General features: G+C 40.8%; 4 protein-coding genes and 1 long non-coding RNA gene across 5 annotated transcripts; 2 read left to right on the plus strand and 3 right to left on the minus strand.

The window, feature by feature from the left end:
• Positions 1 to 161: 161 nt before the first annotated feature.
• On the minus strand, positions 162 to 3425 carry LOC145710866 (coiled-coil domain-containing protein 170-like). Its single transcript, XM_081788574.1, has 13 exons — positions 3097 to 3425; positions 2533 to 2997; positions 2293 to 2487; positions 1961 to 2252; positions 1610 to 1800; positions 1315 to 1472; positions 1146 to 1272; positions 905 to 1102; positions 721 to 861; positions 611 to 677; positions 443 to 514; positions 312 to 402; positions 162 to 271 (listed from the first exon to the last, which is right to left on the minus strand). Exons 1-13 carry the CDS (start codon positions 3202 to 3204, stop codon positions 229 to 231), a joined length of 2148 nt encoding a protein of 715 aa, XP_081644700.1. The 5' UTR covers positions 3205 to 3425; the 3' UTR covers positions 162 to 228.
• Positions 3426 to 4329: 904 nt separating this feature from the next.
• On the plus strand, positions 4330 to 5218 carry LOC145695403 (uncharacterized). Its single transcript, XR_014133717.1, has 3 exons — positions 4330 to 4464; positions 4995 to 5090; positions 5133 to 5218. It is a non-coding gene; the product is annotated as an uncharacterized LOC145695403 (long non-coding RNA).
• A 316-nt stretch (positions 5219 to 5534) lies between these two features.
• Positions 5535 to 10780, plus strand: LOC145705952 (uncharacterized). The gene is made up of 11 exons (XM_081783460.1): positions 5535 to 5670; positions 5850 to 6098; positions 6355 to 6545; positions 6742 to 6853; positions 6897 to 6983; positions 7256 to 7333; positions 7413 to 7490; positions 9948 to 10013; positions 10062 to 10183; positions 10438 to 10541; positions 10591 to 10780. The coding sequence occupies exons 2-11, from the start codon at positions 5958 to 5960 to the stop codon at positions 10653 to 10655; spliced, it is 1044 nt and encodes a 347-aa protein (XP_081639586.1). The 5' UTR covers positions 5535 to 5670; positions 5850 to 5957; the 3' UTR covers positions 10656 to 10780.
• LOC145711091 (uncharacterized) lies at positions 8034 to 8814 on the minus strand. Its single transcript, XM_081788817.1, has 4 exons — positions 8736 to 8814; positions 8481 to 8695; positions 8229 to 8436; positions 8034 to 8183 (listed from the first exon to the last, which is right to left on the minus strand). Exons 1-4 carry the CDS (start codon positions 8812 to 8814, stop codon positions 8077 to 8079), a joined length of 609 nt encoding a protein of 202 aa, XP_081644943.1. The 3' UTR covers positions 8034 to 8076.
• A 117-nt stretch (positions 10781 to 10897) lies between the features above and the next one.
• On the minus strand, positions 10898 to 15136 carry LOC145709523 (uncharacterized). Its single transcript, XM_081787214.1, has 7 exons — positions 15007 to 15136; positions 14752 to 14952; positions 13717 to 13835; positions 13494 to 13588; positions 13110 to 13365; positions 12081 to 12283; positions 10898 to 11973 (listed from the first exon to the last, which is right to left on the minus strand). The coding sequence occupies exons 2-7, from the start codon at positions 14801 to 14803 to the stop codon at positions 11457 to 11459; spliced, it is 1242 nt and encodes a 413-aa protein (XP_081643340.1). The 5' UTR covers positions 14804 to 14952; positions 15007 to 15136; the 3' UTR covers positions 10898 to 11456.
• Between the last annotated feature and the right edge of the window lie 1839 nt (positions 15137 to 16975).

A 16975-nucleotide genomic window follows, 5' to 3' on the forward strand; every position in this document is an offset into this window, starting at 1 on the left:
ACGAGCGAGGAGCAGTTTCCTCAAAAGTCAACCGTAGAAAGGATTAGAATCGACATTTCGTTCAAGCAGTTTCAACCGAGGTCGTAAAATATTTTTTTTGAAATCTTTTCTCCAGAAAACTCTTTACTCACTGTAATTTTGGGTAATCGGAGAATGATCACTTGAAGGGCAATTTTTTATTTTCACCGATTTTAAAATCAACAGTAGAAAAAATAGAAATAAACATTATCAGTATCGCTGGCGTCGAGGTCGATTATTAGGTCTTTGACTGCTGAAATATTCGAATTATTACAGTAATTCGTTCCTTTTACCTTGATTGCTGCGACGTTACAACCTCCACAGGAACCTGCATAAACCCGGTTTGAAAATTCGGATCTTGAATCGCAGTATTTACGGGCACGCCTAAACTCAATTTAATAAAAGTACCGAAGAGGATCTTAACCTGGATGGAGACCAGCATTCGTTGCGTGATGGTTTTGAATTAATCGCTCTAAGCGAGTGACAACTTCGTAGTCTTTTTATGCTTAGAATTAGAATTAGCATCTATTATTGAAAAATATCACAGATTGCGACAAAAAACGGAATGGAATGATAGTATTTATAAACATTCCTGGGACAGCAAGTCTTGAGACATCAAGGCCAAGCATTCTAGCAACAACTTCGCGGAATTCAACGAGCTAATTAAAAACTTTTAGATGCAATGAGAGATATTAAAATCACCATTTTTTCGCGAGCGATGGCGTCATCAAGAGCTTTCTTTGTTGTCTGCAAGTCTGAGGTAAGAGCTTGTAAGTGTGTTTGCAGTGTTCCCCGCTCCGAATCAGCTGAATGCGACGAAAGCTTCAGTTCGTCTTTCAGCTCCTGAAATCATCGATAAATTTGTTGAGAAAACTCTTTGCTCAACCTGAATGTGCTGTTTTTGCCTATCTCGGATCGCGGATAATTTCTCAACAGCTGTTTTGGCCTTTTCAAGTTGGTCGATCAATTCCATATTCGACGCTCGAAGTTCTCCGACATCCGACATTTTTGCTTTTAGCTCAAGAATAATTTGCCGTTCGTTCGCAAGCTCGACTTTCATTCTTTCGTTTTTCTTTTGCGTTTTCTAAAAAACACGGTTCTTCAATGATTCTACCAAAATGAACAACCTGAAGAGCTACAACTGCATCGTCTCTATCCACAGCAAGAGACGATCGTTGACCGGATTCGATTTCGAGGCGATTCATCTTCTTTCTCATCATCTCGATGTGCATTTCTTTGGATCTTACTTGGTCCCTGAAAAAAATTTTAGATGAGAGACAAATGAATGGCTCCTACTTTGCAGCTTTGAGTTGTCGCTTGATGGAGTAATACCCGGACGATTTCTCCGCAAGCTCTTCAGTATTCAATTGACCTAATTGCCGAGCTCGGTCGAGGAGGATATCTGTGGATAGCTCAAGATCACGAGCGGTGTCTTCAGATGTTACTTTCATTGCATCAGCAAGATCCTTATTTGAATTCGATTTTTAGAGAATCATAAAGTTTTTGTTTTATTGAGGAATAGAGATTTTAATCGAATTATATCAATTGATATTCTACGGTAATAAAATTTGTCGAAGTTATCATAGTCGAACATTTCCTGAAGAAACGCATTGAAACGCTCCCTCTGATTCGAGAGCGTCGAGTTCAAGACAGATGCAGCTGCAAGATCATCCTCGATTCTGTTGAATCTGTTCTTATCTTGGTTATTTTCCGTCTCCAGTCGTTTTGCCCTTCGTAAGGTTTCGGTATGGATTTCACATTGTTTTTCCAGTTGCTGAGTGACTAAAGCAAATATTTATCGATCATTATTTGACTATGAACGTAGTGACAATGTAGCTGATCAGAATAAATATTTGCGTAAAAGAGACAGAAATTAATAGTGAGTACCGGGTTGAAGGGTACTGCAGACTAGTCAAAGAAAAGACCTAGAGTTTGATCTTACCTTCAAGAAGCTTCTGCTCGAGAATCTTGATCGTTCTTTGGCTGCTATCTTGAGTTCCATACAAAGTCTTGACCCGATCGCGAACAGCGTCCATAGTTGCTTCAACGACAAGATCAGGCTTCGAGAGCATATTCGCCATGTTTCCAACAAAGAGATTTATTTCGGATTCCAATAAATTCTTTGCATGTGTCAATTCCGCAACTTCTGCAGCAAGTCCTTCTTTTTCCGCAGCGGCACCTCCGGTCTCTTCTTTTGCGGCTTCCCAGGCAGAGTTTGCGGCGTCTAATCGAGACTAAAGAAAGTTAAGCTTTATGAACTGAAGAAGAACCGACCTTGAGATATGCGACTTCAGCTTCAAGTCGATCTTTCTCAGCGGCAGCTTCGATAAGGTGTTTATTCAGATCAGTTATCTCCGTTTTCTGATCATTGCTCGATGTTTGCGAATCAGTGATTTGGGCCGCCATTCGAGCAATTGTTTCTTGAGCGGACTCAGCAGATGCGCCGGATCGGTCAACTTCTGTTTGCAACTAAAAACGCTTGAATTTTTTTTGTTGAAGAATGCTCTCTATTACCTGAGCATTTTTCGCCTGAAGTTCAATCATCTCTGATTTAACTTCTCTAGCTCTAGCTAAGACAACAGTAGTTGCAGCGACTTTATCTTCCTTATCTTCAATAGCAGCACCAAACAGCTCACACAGCTGAGTGACCATCTCATCCCAGATTGTATTCATCGTTTTGCTTCCGGATTCAATGTCATTTTGTCCGCGTAAAAGATGATCCACTCGAGATTCAAGATCACGAACTCGAGCTTTTAGCCTTCGATTCTCTTCTGTTAGTTGAGTTTGCGCTTGATTATTGTACATCACAGGATATGAGTGGTAATTGTCCCGGTAATTATTTCCAGACGGATATCCCATTGCAGATACAGGCCTCTGCCCGTAGTTGGGAATCAAGGGATCTCGAGGAACTTCGTGATAAACAGTGTGTTGAAATGTATTTGCTGGTTTTCGTTGCTCGATTCTTTCAAGCATTTCTGTCTAAAAATTCGGTTGAAGGAATCTTACGTTCAAGAAAAGAAATTACTCCTACAAATCAAAGAAAAAAAAATGAAATCAACGAAAACTCTTATTATTTACCTTTCTTTGAAGTTCCGCTTTGACATCTTTCAATTCTTGCAACGGATCCTTCCTCAAACTTTCTCTCAGCCAATGCTCATCTCCGAGCCCTATCAAATTCGTCGTCATCTTCTCCTGACTTCTTTTTAGATCTCCAAAGTTGATGCCGCTCTGTCTCTAATTTTCCTGAATCACAGCCGATAGAACTGCTGATGCACGTCGTTAACCTCTTGAAACGAAATTTACACTTAAAAATTACAGAGCCGAGCCATTTAGTTTAGTTGCTGTCGATATTTTCCTTCCGCGTTGCCCAGACGACGGCGCTTCAGAACTCAAAGACAATTCGAGCCAGCTCTAAATATTTAACTCCTTTGACTCTAAGGGAAGCTTAAAATCCAGATCTCCTGCTGAGTCATTTTTATATTTTAATAATATTTCATCAGTAGAAAATGTTTTTCATCGATTAGAATAGTGGTCTATCTGCGGAAGATTATAGACAAACTTCCAATAAGAGTTAAATTATGAGCATTACACGTCATTTTTAATAGGAGTGCTTTTTTGAGAGATATTTTGTTTTGAAAAACAAAAGAGTAATTTCAAAGTTCACTGAGCTAGGAATTTATCATCCCCTGTCAAATCGATTCAGGGAGTCTCAGATCCCCACTGAGATCACTCGTTCGAACCGAATTTCATTAGATCATCCGTTTTTTGTACATTCGATACATAAAACAGTATGTAGTTTTAAATGAAAATTTATTGTTGTTCGACAAGTTGTCGACGACAACCAAGAAGTTTTTCCATTTTATTGCAGTTTTCAAGTCGTAAAGCAGAAAAAGTGCAGCCCCGCCGGATTAATTGTCATGAGAATTTGTTTACTGAAAAAGATAAGTTTTCATTCTCATGCTGTGCTCAGGAAGAACAGATCAGCAATCCTGTGCCCAGCTTATTTCCATCTTCAGAAGTCGGTTAAACAGCGGAAATTAAAATTGTAATATATTCATGGCTTTCCGAAATCAGCACCTGGTCCAATAATTATCGGTTTATCCACGTGGGAAGCGCCGTCATGGTCCAAGAGTCAACCCTCCAGAATGCTTAATGCACTCGTTGTCTGTCCGATACGTTCCAAAAATCGATGTCAATATTTTCTGGCTCTACGGTTAGGAAGGAGCGCGCCGTACGGCTCCCCATGGCGTGGCGCTCACTTCTTCTTCGATAAAGAATGACGAGCAAAGGCGCCCGATAGTTCCCTTCTTACCAGCGAACAAATCCGTTAGACAATATTGTTTAAAATTTCATTTTTTTTCTATCTGACAGACAATTAAAAAAAAAGAGAGTGACTCAGAAAACAACAGCCATGGCGAGTAGTTATACTCTGGTGTCAAAGGAAGGGTTTACCTTAATCCGTTCTGACAAATTTGATTAATTTACATGACCATGCATAATCTCCCTCATCCTTTCAGGAAAATAGATGATTAGGCATTCTAATTCTCTGTATTATAAGAAAATCCCTAAGCTCCGTCTAAGAAATAAGGATATATCGTGTCCATATATGCACGTCGCAGCAGAGCGGCCATGACGACTTAGGATATTATATATTATCGCATGCACAATCATCACCGCTGTCGCCGCACTCCTTTTAGCTAAGAGTGGGAAAAGAGACGTGAGAGAAACGTTAGTGACTTTTGACGTGATGGAAATGGGGATGAAAATGCATCGATAACTTATCGACGATAAGTAAATAGCCTATCATTCGCGTGGATAATTTGCATTTGAGCTAGACTCGTAGACGTGAAAGAACGCGTCGATTCCGTCGTTAATCAGCGGAAAGCACCTCATAAATAATTATCACTAATTAATTAGGAGGAGAATAATGATGATCTTAGCGAGAACATATGGCGGGCAACCCACCTAAAGACAAGCGACTCTTCCAACGATAATATGGAGATCAACGACAACGATGATTTTGACAAGAAAAAGAGACATTCCCGCGTTTCGCTTTGCTCGGATAATTTCAGGTAAGGAAAATGGGAGACAACGAGGAGTACGAAAATGTTAAGAATCGTCAATGGAAAAATTCCAGTCACACTCGTCGCCATCCAAACAATCTCGCTCATGATTTTAGTGGCGGCAGTTGCTTTATCAGGCACGTGATTTCGAATTAATAATTTGAGCTGCGATCGAGGACTTCTATTAGAGCCCACTATAAATTTTATAAGAATAACGGGGCTTCTTTTCTTCTCAAGCCGGGCCACTTATTAGAGCAATTTCTTATCCAGAGCTCGGACAATTAAATATGAATGGGAGTTCACGGCATATTAATATTGCGCGCTACGTGGATTGAATAGCAGCAGTGTGGTGCTCATCCCCGTTTGATCAATTGTGAGATACTGTAGCCTTGTTTTGTAAGAACTAACTGATTTATCTTGTCTGTAATTGCTTCAAAATCACGTCAAAGTCGCCATCCTCATAATCCCTTTCTGGAAAGTGGCGCAAATCAACTCCCAGAAGTCAATCTCAATCGGTCTATTTTCAATCTGCTCCTCAACAAATACAAGTACCACTTTTGCCTTTTGGAATGACGACATCGCGTGGAAGGTTTGTCACTGACATGAAAGATGCGCTCGATAATTTCGAGAAAAATTGATTTTTAAATCATTAAATCATGCAACTAATGGACCTCAAAAAGGCCAAAACAAGATTAAAATGCCTTCATGGTCGATATTTATTTATAATTAACAGAGTGCCAATGAAAACAATTTTTACATTATCTTCAGCTTGAAATCCGCGATGAGCCGAGCTACATTTTCTTCGCTAGAACTTTCCTTCTATTTTCCTTCGTCACTGGTTTATTTGGCACGTTTCTGTCGATTCTGGGAACTGGAATGGTTTGCTGCAAGGTCAGGTGCACCTGCCTGGTGCAGTTTTTTGCCTCCGTCTTCATCGTTGCTGCTGGAGTACTCAGTGGCCTCACCGGTTGTTTATTTCCGATCATGTTCAAAGAGCCCGTTGACAACTCACAACAGGCCACGGACTCAAAATCGCGCGATTACTGAATAACTAAGTGCAGCTGCAAACGGATAAATAATTTTTTGATTGAAGATACTTTTCGATCGATCGTACTTTTTGCTGCCACATGATTTACAAGCACAAAAAAAGTTTTACAACTTTTTCGCTGTTGTCCTTTATATTGCCTCGTACGACTAAATCAATACGAGTGCCTTCCGTTCCCCAGCTGTTTCTACTCTTTTGGCGCGCGTATTTTGCATATCCGAGTTACAGGACCAGATCAACCTCATCTTATCCAAGGAGAAATATTTTGAAATCGATGAGCAAGTCCGGACCACCTTCCGAAATGGAATCTGCTTATTTGTGTGTTGGGGAGTGATGGCCCTGTATGCTATCGGAACCTCGCTGTATATCTTCTCCGCGTTCTTGGTTTGCTCACCGAATTTAAAGCCGAAGAAAATGAGGTATTAAAGATCACGAAATTCAACATTTCTTAAGCTTTAATTTCGGATATAAATAAGGAGCGAGAGTTTTGTTCGAAACAACTTTCACTTCCGGATAAAAACGAGTCAACCGGATTTGCCCAACGACCACAATTAAAAAAAAACCCTTATTTTGAATAATTCTGTAGAAAAAGGCTATTCCGAAAATGCTATTCAGATACACATCCGTTCAAACGATCCAGGAAGAAAAAATGATCACGAAAATCCACTCCCGAATGAACCTCGTCGACCAAGGATCGAGCAACAATCTGGAGCTTCGTCAGCAAATGGTATTTTTGTCGCTTGATTTTGCTTAGACGTCTTTTCTTTCAGGTACAAGAACAAGATCAACATCAATGTCTTCTTCCCGGCGAGCGACATGGAGCGCGTGAGATTACGCCCGGTCCACCTCAGCAACAGGTACGAAACAAGTGAAAGTAACAAGGGCGAACACGAGTTTTTATATTAGAAACGAAAAAAATAAGCCTCTATGTTAACATTCGCAGAGGTCCAGCTAGTTCAATCCCTTAATAAAGAACACACTTCTTCTACGAGGTTCTTAAAAGCGCAAACTTCAGTCAACCAAAGTTTCGAGCGTCATTTTGGGTAGGAAATTGATCTTCCGTCGAACATGGAAATATCAGACTTGTGGATAGCTCGGAAGTCGTTTAATTGATAACAGCTTATCATAGCAGAGGAACAAGATGCCACGTGCGTACTCGCCGGTGTACCCAGAATATGTAGAAGAAATAAAATCGACACAGGACAATGTGAGTAATGGCTCTTTCCTCTATCTTCAAAGATTCGTGGTCAAAAGATTGCTGAACTTGACGTTGTCCTCCTTTTTAGACGCCGGCAAAGATCCCTAATCCTCCATCTATAAACCGCGCCAATTTCGACACTTCTTCGATTCCCTCAAGATCTCAGGTAAGCTACCGTGAAAGCACGTGCATTACATAGTTTTCTATCGATTGGCATTAGAATACCGAGGCGGAAATAAAACGCTTTCGCCGACGAGAGAGCGGAAGATCGTACTGTCAGGTTAATCTAATTGGATTTCGCTTTTTTTGATTTATCATGCATACGATTTTTAAGAAATTAACGCAACATGAAGAACAGTACTAATTTATACTTATCATAATCTATAATTTATTTTTCTTTTAAACCAAAGTCACTACGAGAAAAGTGGTTATCATGAAGTTTCATTTTGTCGTTCTCCAGATACAATTATTGACGCATGGCTAAGTCCTAAAGATTCATTTTAATTCTCGTTTTTTTTGTTGTATTTCGGGGCTTCCAGCCGAGTTATATGCACTCCCGTGAAATTTATCAGACCAAGATCGAACTAAAATGTGTCCCAATTCGTAAGATAAGCTCCTTGCCTTACCTTGCACCTGTGCGACGCGAATAGTAAGTCGATTATAAAATAAGAGTATTCCTGGATCGTTCCGAGTACAAGTATGATATCATAGGATTCGTTTATTATGTCAGTGAGGCGGGTATATTTTGGCAGCTAAAGCACAGTGATAATTTTGAAGTGAGAAAGGAGGAAAACTGCTGACGCAATGAGCAGTAGGAGGATGAAAGCCAGGAGGACCCAACAGCGGGTGTTTTTCTTTTCTAAATTACTTTTTGAGCATTTTTTATTTCCTCCGAAAAACTTACTTATATCAACCTCAACGCCGTGGAGGGCTTCTATTTCCGGAACCGTCCATCCCGTGTAAACTGACAAGTAGCTCATCTCATCCTCAGATCCGCGGTAAAGTTTCGTGGTAATTTTCGAGTCTTTAGCTTTCCAGCGAGGGAGTTTCATGAGCATTTTTGCGCGTTGTTGTTCAGTTAATCCTTGAAAATCAGGTATTTTCTTCTTTTTCTGAAATCATTTTTGAGAAACAACATTTTTAGCATAAATCGAACCTGATATTTTTCAATGCAAATTCGCATAAAATTCATTCTTTCAAAAAGATCGCCAGACTCGTCCTGTATATTCGGAATCGTTGTATTCAGCGATTTCCCAACTGGGATCTCGTCACAGCTCATTTTCGAGCATACTGTTTCGTTCAGTTGCACCAAGGTCATCGTGTTTCGTGAAAAGATCTGATACGGGTCGAGGTCTTTGTCTGTCATGCATTCTACGGATAAAATAGTCCTCTTATGATGACGAAGGCTTACCTTCACTTTTTGTCTCGACCGGCTCGACCTTGTTTCTCGACTTTTTCACATTTTCTGAAAGCAAAAATGACTGCGACATGTTCTCTCGATTTTTTCCAAGTTGAATCTGAGAAAAATCAACTGCAAAAAACTAATTCTAGAAATCTCGCGAGCACTTTGAGTTTTTTTCAAGTTTTAAAAAATTATATTTGGCCGAAAATTATTGAGAGCTACAGAGAGAAGTTCAGAGGGTTACAAGGATTTATAATGTTTCATAGACATTGAAGATCCGTCTCAAAGAGGATGAGCCTTTTCTGATAAGACGTGTTACTCTTTTTTCTTATCCAAGTTTTTCTTGTAGCAGAGATAGGCGAAACCAGCGAGAACACCGACAAGAATCAAGTTGCACGCGTTCTGAACGTTTATTACTTCCAGGGTCAAGTGAGCTTATCTTCCAGAGCTTTCGGTGATATCATATCACTGATATGTATCGAAATAGATTTTATTAATTTCCTCGGGGATTTCAGCTCGATAAATGAACTGATCCGTAAAATAACCCTAAACATGCCAAATTAAAACGGCATGAGCGCAAGATTAAGATCCTTAACTCAAGTGTCAACACATGAATAATTCCACAGGGAAAATTTTTGCTAGAAGCTGATGAACGGCAAATTTGTCGATTCCCTTCCGCCAAAAATAAAGCCCCGGATCGCCGAAATTGCAGATTAACGGCTGCGTTCATCAAAATTGATCCGTTTAGGTAAGGGTACTATTTTGGCTGTGTTGAGCATGTCGACAACGTGGTGAAACACTTTTTAGAAAATTTGCGTCAAGATTCAATTCATTTTTACTTATTTCATTATGACGGGAGCAGCTAATAGATGTCTGTTCTCACCCAAAATATTATTACCTGATGAGTGCTTGAGACTTCTTTGCACATTTTGACGGCTTTGAAATGAATCTCTTTCGAAAAACGAGAGGTTTTTTCAGTCTTTGGGAAAAGGGAGAGTTATTGATCGAGGTGAAAAACAGCCCCGGGTGAACACATTGATTCTCGAAAAGTCGTTCAACGGTTACGTAACAAGCTGCTTTAGGCACGCATCCAAAATTGACCCTTCATAAGCTATATTTTATACACTAGCCAAATTCTACTATTATTCATGCAATAACACTAACTCCATTATCGATTTGATTATTGCTGAAAAATAATTATTCAAATATTAAAATTTTAAGACATTTCCAATGCAAAATGAAGGCCGAGACCTAAGCAATCAAATCGACCAGATAATATCCGCAGACGTAAGTCAATAATAAACCTTTATCTTCTTCCTTTCTTTTTTCTCCTAGAAATACGCCTTTGACCAGAACTACGGGAGTTTGTACGAGTACGACCGCGAAATGGAACGCGAACTACCGTCCAAAGCTGCTTCGGTTCACTCAGTCACGCTCGCTGCGACGAGGGAAAATCGGTACACAGACTCAGTAAGATTCAAGTCCGCATCGTTTTTGTTTGTACTGCACTTTCGCATGAATCAACAAGCATCAACCTTGGAAGTTATACCGTATAACTTATACGATTAAGATATCTTTATCTCTCGCAAGGAAGGATCTTAATCGGAAAGATGTGGTACTACCAAAATGTCGTGATAAAATTCATCTCCAATTATACATCGCGTCAAGGATTGGACGTGTAGAACTTCCTTGAAATTAACGGATTTTCCAGACAACTGATGAGCAGCGTGTCTCAGATGTCTAGCGCTGCTGGAGACGAGGAGGAGGAGGATGAAGTTGAAGAAGCCGAGGTGCCTTTCATGGACGATCTGAAAGGTGAGCCAGCGTTAGAAATACAGTCCGCTTCATGTAAATATTCCCGAAGCTTTGGAACGCTCCAAACTCCGCTACTCGCCCAATCCAACTGTCGACGCCCCTTCCAACTTTTAATTTCTAACAGCATATTTCTAAACAACCACTCGATCAAGTTACATTCTTCTGCTGCCATTTCTACCTTATCATGCGAATATTGTGTTTTACCTTCTTTCATTCTTCAAATAAAATTAGCGATTTGAGATTTCGACCACAATTTGAATGAAACAAAAAATATTAAAAATTTTTAATTATAATTTATAATTTTTAATAGTCATTTTTAACCAATCATGCTAACAAAACAAAGCCAAGAAAAAGGATAAATGAACAGAAAAAGTTTATTATTTCATCAAATTTATGAAATGATAACAGTTTTGTCGATAGTTTTTATATATACAGTCATTTTTGTTAACAGTTACGTTTGTGACGGCCTCACGATTATCTTTTGGGCCACAAGTCGTCTTGGTAATTTTTTTTGTAGGTTTTTTTTTTAAAGTTGTTTGTTCAATTTGTACAGATTCATCATTTTTGTCTTTTGGATTTTTTTTTGAATAATTTAAACAAGTGTCGTTTGAGCGTTTCTTCAAGTTTCAGAAGAGTTTTGTCGATTGGGAAGTTGGCATCTGGAGTTAGCAGGATTTCGGGAAGGTCATTTTGACGGTTCGTTTCAGCTCATGTGGGATTTATACTGGTTCATTGGTTTACCTGGGTTTAGAAGTGGAAGAAGTTAATTACGTTTACGATTTCGATGCTTCTAGTTTTAGTTTCAATCAAGCGCTACGTCAGTACTGGTTCCTTTAAGGATGTTCCGATTCATGAGAGAGGAAGTGAAATGGTGGTGAAGGTCCTGGATGTTTGTACTTGTTGGTGGTGGTGGGGTTAAGTGTTGTTGGAGGCGAGGGTGCCGGTATTCAGTTGAATCCTTAGCTTGAATCCTTTGGTGCCAGCTCGTGGTCCTCGTGGCTGCCTAATTGCTTCCGATTCGAGCTTCTCGGCCAGCGTGATGTAGTCCAGGTCGGGAAGTCCAGCTGGTCGAGTGTTTATTTTGGAAAATTTAGAAAGAAATTCGCGATCGTAAACTTTAGGCTCGCTGCTTATTTTTGGCTCTACGGCCGAAACGACTTTTTTGACTACTGGAGAAATTGGAAGAGCTTCCCGAGCGGGAGAAATGGTTTTAGCAGGAGCGGAAACGAATTTGGAAAAATTAAGAGTTTTAAGATTGTGCTCGCCGTCAGAGTCGGAGAGGATCTCGGGCTCGGAGCTAGCAGATCGCTCGGAAGCGGAGCTAGAGCGGACGCTGTCGCCGGAGTGAGCATCTTCGGAGGTGACTCCAGAGTCGGAGGTGTCGAGGGAAGAGGACAGGTTAAGATCAAGCTTGGTTGTGTGAACGGTCTCACTGAAAAATCAAAGTTAGTTTTTCTGTCACTGGAATAAGTACGTCTACAAACGAACAACCCTAATCCCCTTATTCTGATTCTGAATAAAGTCCAACAGGCAGCTTACCGCTCAGAGTAAAGTTTCTCGTCGACGCCTGGTTTGAGAAGCGCGCAGCGGAAGCCCATTTCATTCTCACGCTGTCGGAAGACGTGTACGGCGAATTTGGCAGCGCGAGCTGTCTCGAAATCGATGACAGCGCAAGCGGTTCGTCCGAGATCCGGAATCAGACGGATCCATTGTTTGATGTCGGCGGGGATGTTCTTGCCCGGCTTAAGGAAATATAGACGGGGAAATCATAATATAAAAATGTCGGGAGGGAAAGTAACGGAAATGGGGTTTCTTGGATCAGTTGATGGGATAACAATTAGCTTTAGAAAAAAATAATATGTTGGTCGACTTTTTGCTGAGTAATCATTGTTAGAAAATGCTTTGCAAGAGCACTAGATTCAAGATGTTCGATCGAGTGTGATCGATAATATCAGCTGTGGCGTAAATAGATTTACGTTGCCGCTACTCAGTGCCAATTTCTGGCCTTCAGTTGAGCCTATCGAAAAAACACTGGCCACGTTTTTGCGTAAAATCGTTTCCCGTAAATTCTTAACTAGTTTGCTCGAGCCTTTGAGCCTATGATGACGGGACCGATAATATGGTGACGCAAAGTCTAAAGGGAACTCGGTCTAAAACGCGCGATGACTTTTACAAACGTGCTGGCTGTTAGCTCCTAATCCGGGCCTGGTTGAAGAGTGGGAAGTTGGTCAGCCTTATCGCCTCGCTTTCAAAACACCAAAACGTATATCGCGGTACTTTTCTTACATTTCCCAAAGGCCGCTTTTAGTTTGATCAGATTTCCGAAGCTCGCCCCGTTCTCTAAGCTATTTCAAGTGTAATGCTATTTTCGCTGATGCTATTTTCAGACAAGAGCGCTTTTTGCTGAGTGTTCAAAAAAGGCACTTGTGTAACTTGCTTAGTTCTAAAAGGGGGAGGACCAAGATAATTAAAGCTCTTCAAAAGGAAATTACACAAACAGGACTTGGTGTTCTAGTTTTTGCTGGAGTACCTCAAGTTTGAAAATGGGGGGAGGAAAACTGGACTTACCTTCAAAACACGGACGATGTTGACATCACCATAAGGATGGAAAACGGAAGTGAGAGCTTCGACATTCTGATACTTGGCCGGCAAGTTGATGGCGACGATTCTCTTGAAGGGTTGAGCCTTCTCTTCTTCCGGCGCATTACTGGCGCCGTTGTTTCCGGATGTAGCGTTGTTATGGTTGTTACTAGTGTTCTGCTGTCGGGCTTTGAACTGTTTTCGTTGGTTCTTTGGCAAGTTGTTCGGTGTACCGTGTCCAGATCTAAAGAAAATACGCTTAGAATTTAGAATTTTCCAACCGTTTGTAAAAATAACTCAATCCGAAAATCCGATAAGAATCCTGAAAAATTCCAAAGGGAAATTTTAGAACAATTTAAAAAGAGTGCTTACCTTGAGTGATGATGAGATCTGGGCGAGTTGAATAACTTTTGAGCTTCTAAAAGTCGCTGAAGCTGCTGAAGTTGGAGTTGCTGCTGGATTTGAACCTGAAACGAGGCATTATCTTATCAGTCCTGCTCTTTGGATCAATTTTCATTTCGGGAGAAACTTTCTCGGTAAGCGAGATTGACTTGACTTCGCTGGTAAGCGAACTTGACTTAGATCATGTCCTTACCTGAGCAATGAGAGGGTTGATGAAGGGCAGGGCTTGGGCAGAGCCGAAGGCTTGCTGGGCGAAACTAGGAGCTTGGGGCTGAGCTTGAGCCTGAGCGGCCATCATTTGTTGCTGGAGACCTGAAAGAGAAGTTTTACTTCACGAAGAAAGAAAAACTGAATTTTGGATAGGTGGTGGATTATGGTCAAGGGAAGAGATCACGTATTATATTTTTGGGAAAAGGGATTAGCATAAAATTGAATCTTTGCAAATTTGAAGGTCCAGTATTTTTGGAGGGCTCTTTGAAAATGGGCAAACCCATGATTTTTCCAAGTGGTGTTTGGATTTTGAGCTATAATTTAGAAGCTTTAGGGGTGGTTCATTATATAAATACACCACGCGCGGCGGTTTATTATGCTTTGCGATTATCGCAGTTGCTGTATTATTGGTCAAATCTAACGTGGAGAAGCCAACCCTTCTCTGAGACACGGGATTGAGACTAGCTGTCTTTATACTAAATAGAAGAGGGCTTTTGATAATTTTGAGATATCGTAGCTGACATGAGTTGTTAGAGTATGCCATAAACATGTATGAACAAGGGTACAAATGAGGAGAAGGGGTTGGTACACCGAAATAATGAGGGAAGTGAATTTGGGGTAGAGAAGGTCCATAGATTCGATTTCTCGATGCTAAACAAGAAGAAAGTGAAATTTGAACGATTTCTGTAGAAGATGCTATCGGGACAAGCAGAGAAGGGTAATCACTCAATTTCATAGCGCAACCTGATAGCTCTGCGGCTTGTCCAACTGTTTAGTCAGAGCAGGCGCTCCATCAAAATAGACGACGTGGAGAATGGGTGCGGGTTTTATGCGGGAGTAAATAATTATGACCGGGGTTCGGCGCTGGATCTCCAGGAGTTTGGAGATTAAAAGGATAAGGTGCGAAGGATGATAAGGAAGAGAGGGTGTTACAGGGAGGATTTACGGGCTTTTGGGAAGGGGAAAGGTTTTATTCAAGGAGTTGACTATGGATGAAACAGATAACGATTAAACTTACCAGCAATTTGGTGAGACCACAAAGCTTGAGCTTGATCCTGGTTAAACTGCATCTTTCCCTTTCAGCTTTGTCTTTTTGCTTGATCTAAAAAGGTTAGTATACTTACGAGTCCGTTTTGGTCTCGATCGTTCTTTTTTTATAGATTTTAACTCTTGAAATTCTTCTTCACTGGATTCTTATTGCAGAGTCGTTTTTCTCCGACTAGGGAAAGAAACGTTATTCGAACTGTTCTCTTTTGCTGGTATGAAAGAATACCAATCCGTGAATTTAAAAATTCTTTATTTTTCTTCTTCGAGAAGGCGATTTGTTGCTTTCGAGTTAAAAACTTGAAGACGAAGAACAGCAGGCGATATTATATATCGACTCGGTTATCTTTATGTTTCTCTCTCTATTTGCTGAATGAAAAGCCGTCCATCTCAACGTGAGTGGTCGCGAGTGCGCCGTGGCGCCATCGCGCATCGCGGCGCAAAAACAGCGCCATCTGTAGCGCGCGATTGAAATTTGCGCAAAGCGTAAGAGAGCTTCTGAAAGAGCTGGAATGAGAATCGAAGCGATCCTGACGCATAATGAGGAGCTAAGCGCCAGGTGACTTGAACGACTGTGGCAGCTTCAGTAGAGCCGGGGACTGTTCTAATGGGAATTATCTTGTTGGGTGAGCGAAAGCTGAAAGGATCAGCTGTAATGGGGCATCTTCTGCTGAGGATTTTTTAGAACTGCAGCTTTCAATTGAACTTTGGAAGATTTATCAGAACATTCTCATTCTCAACTGAAAATCAAGTCTCATATTTATGGTCAGCGTCTGATAGGACACTGAGAGCCTCAAAGAGTTCAAGAAAGATTTGTATTTAGAAGCCTATGTAACATAGGCTATGTTCATATAGAAATCGCAGCTGCAGCAAAAGCCTTTCCCTGCATTCGCTGACTTATTGACTGCGTTAATCCGTTCTCGATTTCGCCTGGCGCCGCTTACCATCCAATCTTAGCACTAACGTTGTCCCCTCTCTTCGGACGAAGAAACCAAATCCGCAAATCGCTGGTCGTGTTATTTTGTTAGCGAAGCAAGCGACATTCTAATAGTTCAAGACGTCGTCGAAATCCTTATTCCTCAACCTGAAGTCATCCACAAGTCCTTCCAAATCCTTGGCTCGCTCGAGTTACTTTCGAAAGAAGAGCTACTAGATTACTTCGAAACCGAACTGCGCAGTATTCTGGAACTTTGCCACATAAGGTGACACCAGCAGCTTCCAAGGGTCCGTGAACTTTTTCGCGCACGTCATCATTTCCAAAATGAACTTTTAAAAGGAAATAGGCATAGTATTAAACGCTGGTTCATTTTTTTCTTTTCTTTTTCTTTTGAGCGGGATAATTCTCCAAGAATCCGCAGGCGGTTCAATGTGGAAATTTTCTAAAAATTCTCACTCACCGCGCTAATGAAAAAAACGCCTCGCCACATGTGTAATTATCCCGAGTTTATACAGCATGTGGCCTTGCATGTGGCATTTACACACATCTCCGTGTATCAGAAGAAGCTCCTCACTTTCTCCATTTAGCCAAAATGAGTGACCAACCACTTTGCTCTGGAATAACGTTTGATTGGAGCTACTTTATCAAGTTGTTAGAAAGCTCATATGTTTTGCGGCAGAAATTACAGCAAGCTTTGAATTTTCAAAAAGATTTTTTTTTCTAAAACAGCGAAGCTAGATTTCGGATGTTTAGGCTCCGGTAGAAATTCGGGTGATTTTCATATGCTAAGAGTCTAAAACTATATTTTCAACTGCACTGTGCAAATTTTGCACTTTTTGAAAGGATAAACAAGAAGCTCCTTCTATTGGATTGGCAATACTAGAGGTGTAAAAAGCTGACAGCGCCCTATCATTATTCCAGTACCACCTGACATGCTGGAAAAATAATTAGAACCCAACGCGAAACTCCATCGCACAAGTTAAAATACTGATAAACGTAACTCCGGCGAGGAAATGAGTTCTGGCAAGTCACGAGGCGCTCTCCTGTAGGCTCCACTCACCCTAACCCTCTTATCATGATTAAATCCCCTTGAATGCAAAATCACTCGAGCAAAGCTCGTCAGATTATTCGCTCATGAAAATTCCAACAGTGAACCACTTCAACCGAGCCCCTCCATATTCGCGTAATAAGTCCGCCTCCGACGAGCATTTTTTAGAAAATTGAACTCCCGTTCATTCATTTCGGTCCCCCTTTCATTGAT

Source organism: Oikopleura dioica, chromosome 1 (genome assembly GCF_907165135.1).
Source record: "Oikopleura dioica chromosome 1, OKI2018_I68_1.0, whole genome shotgun sequence".
Classification (NCBI taxonomy): domain Eukaryota; kingdom Metazoa; phylum Chordata; class Appendicularia; order Copelata; family Oikopleuridae; genus Oikopleura; species Oikopleura dioica.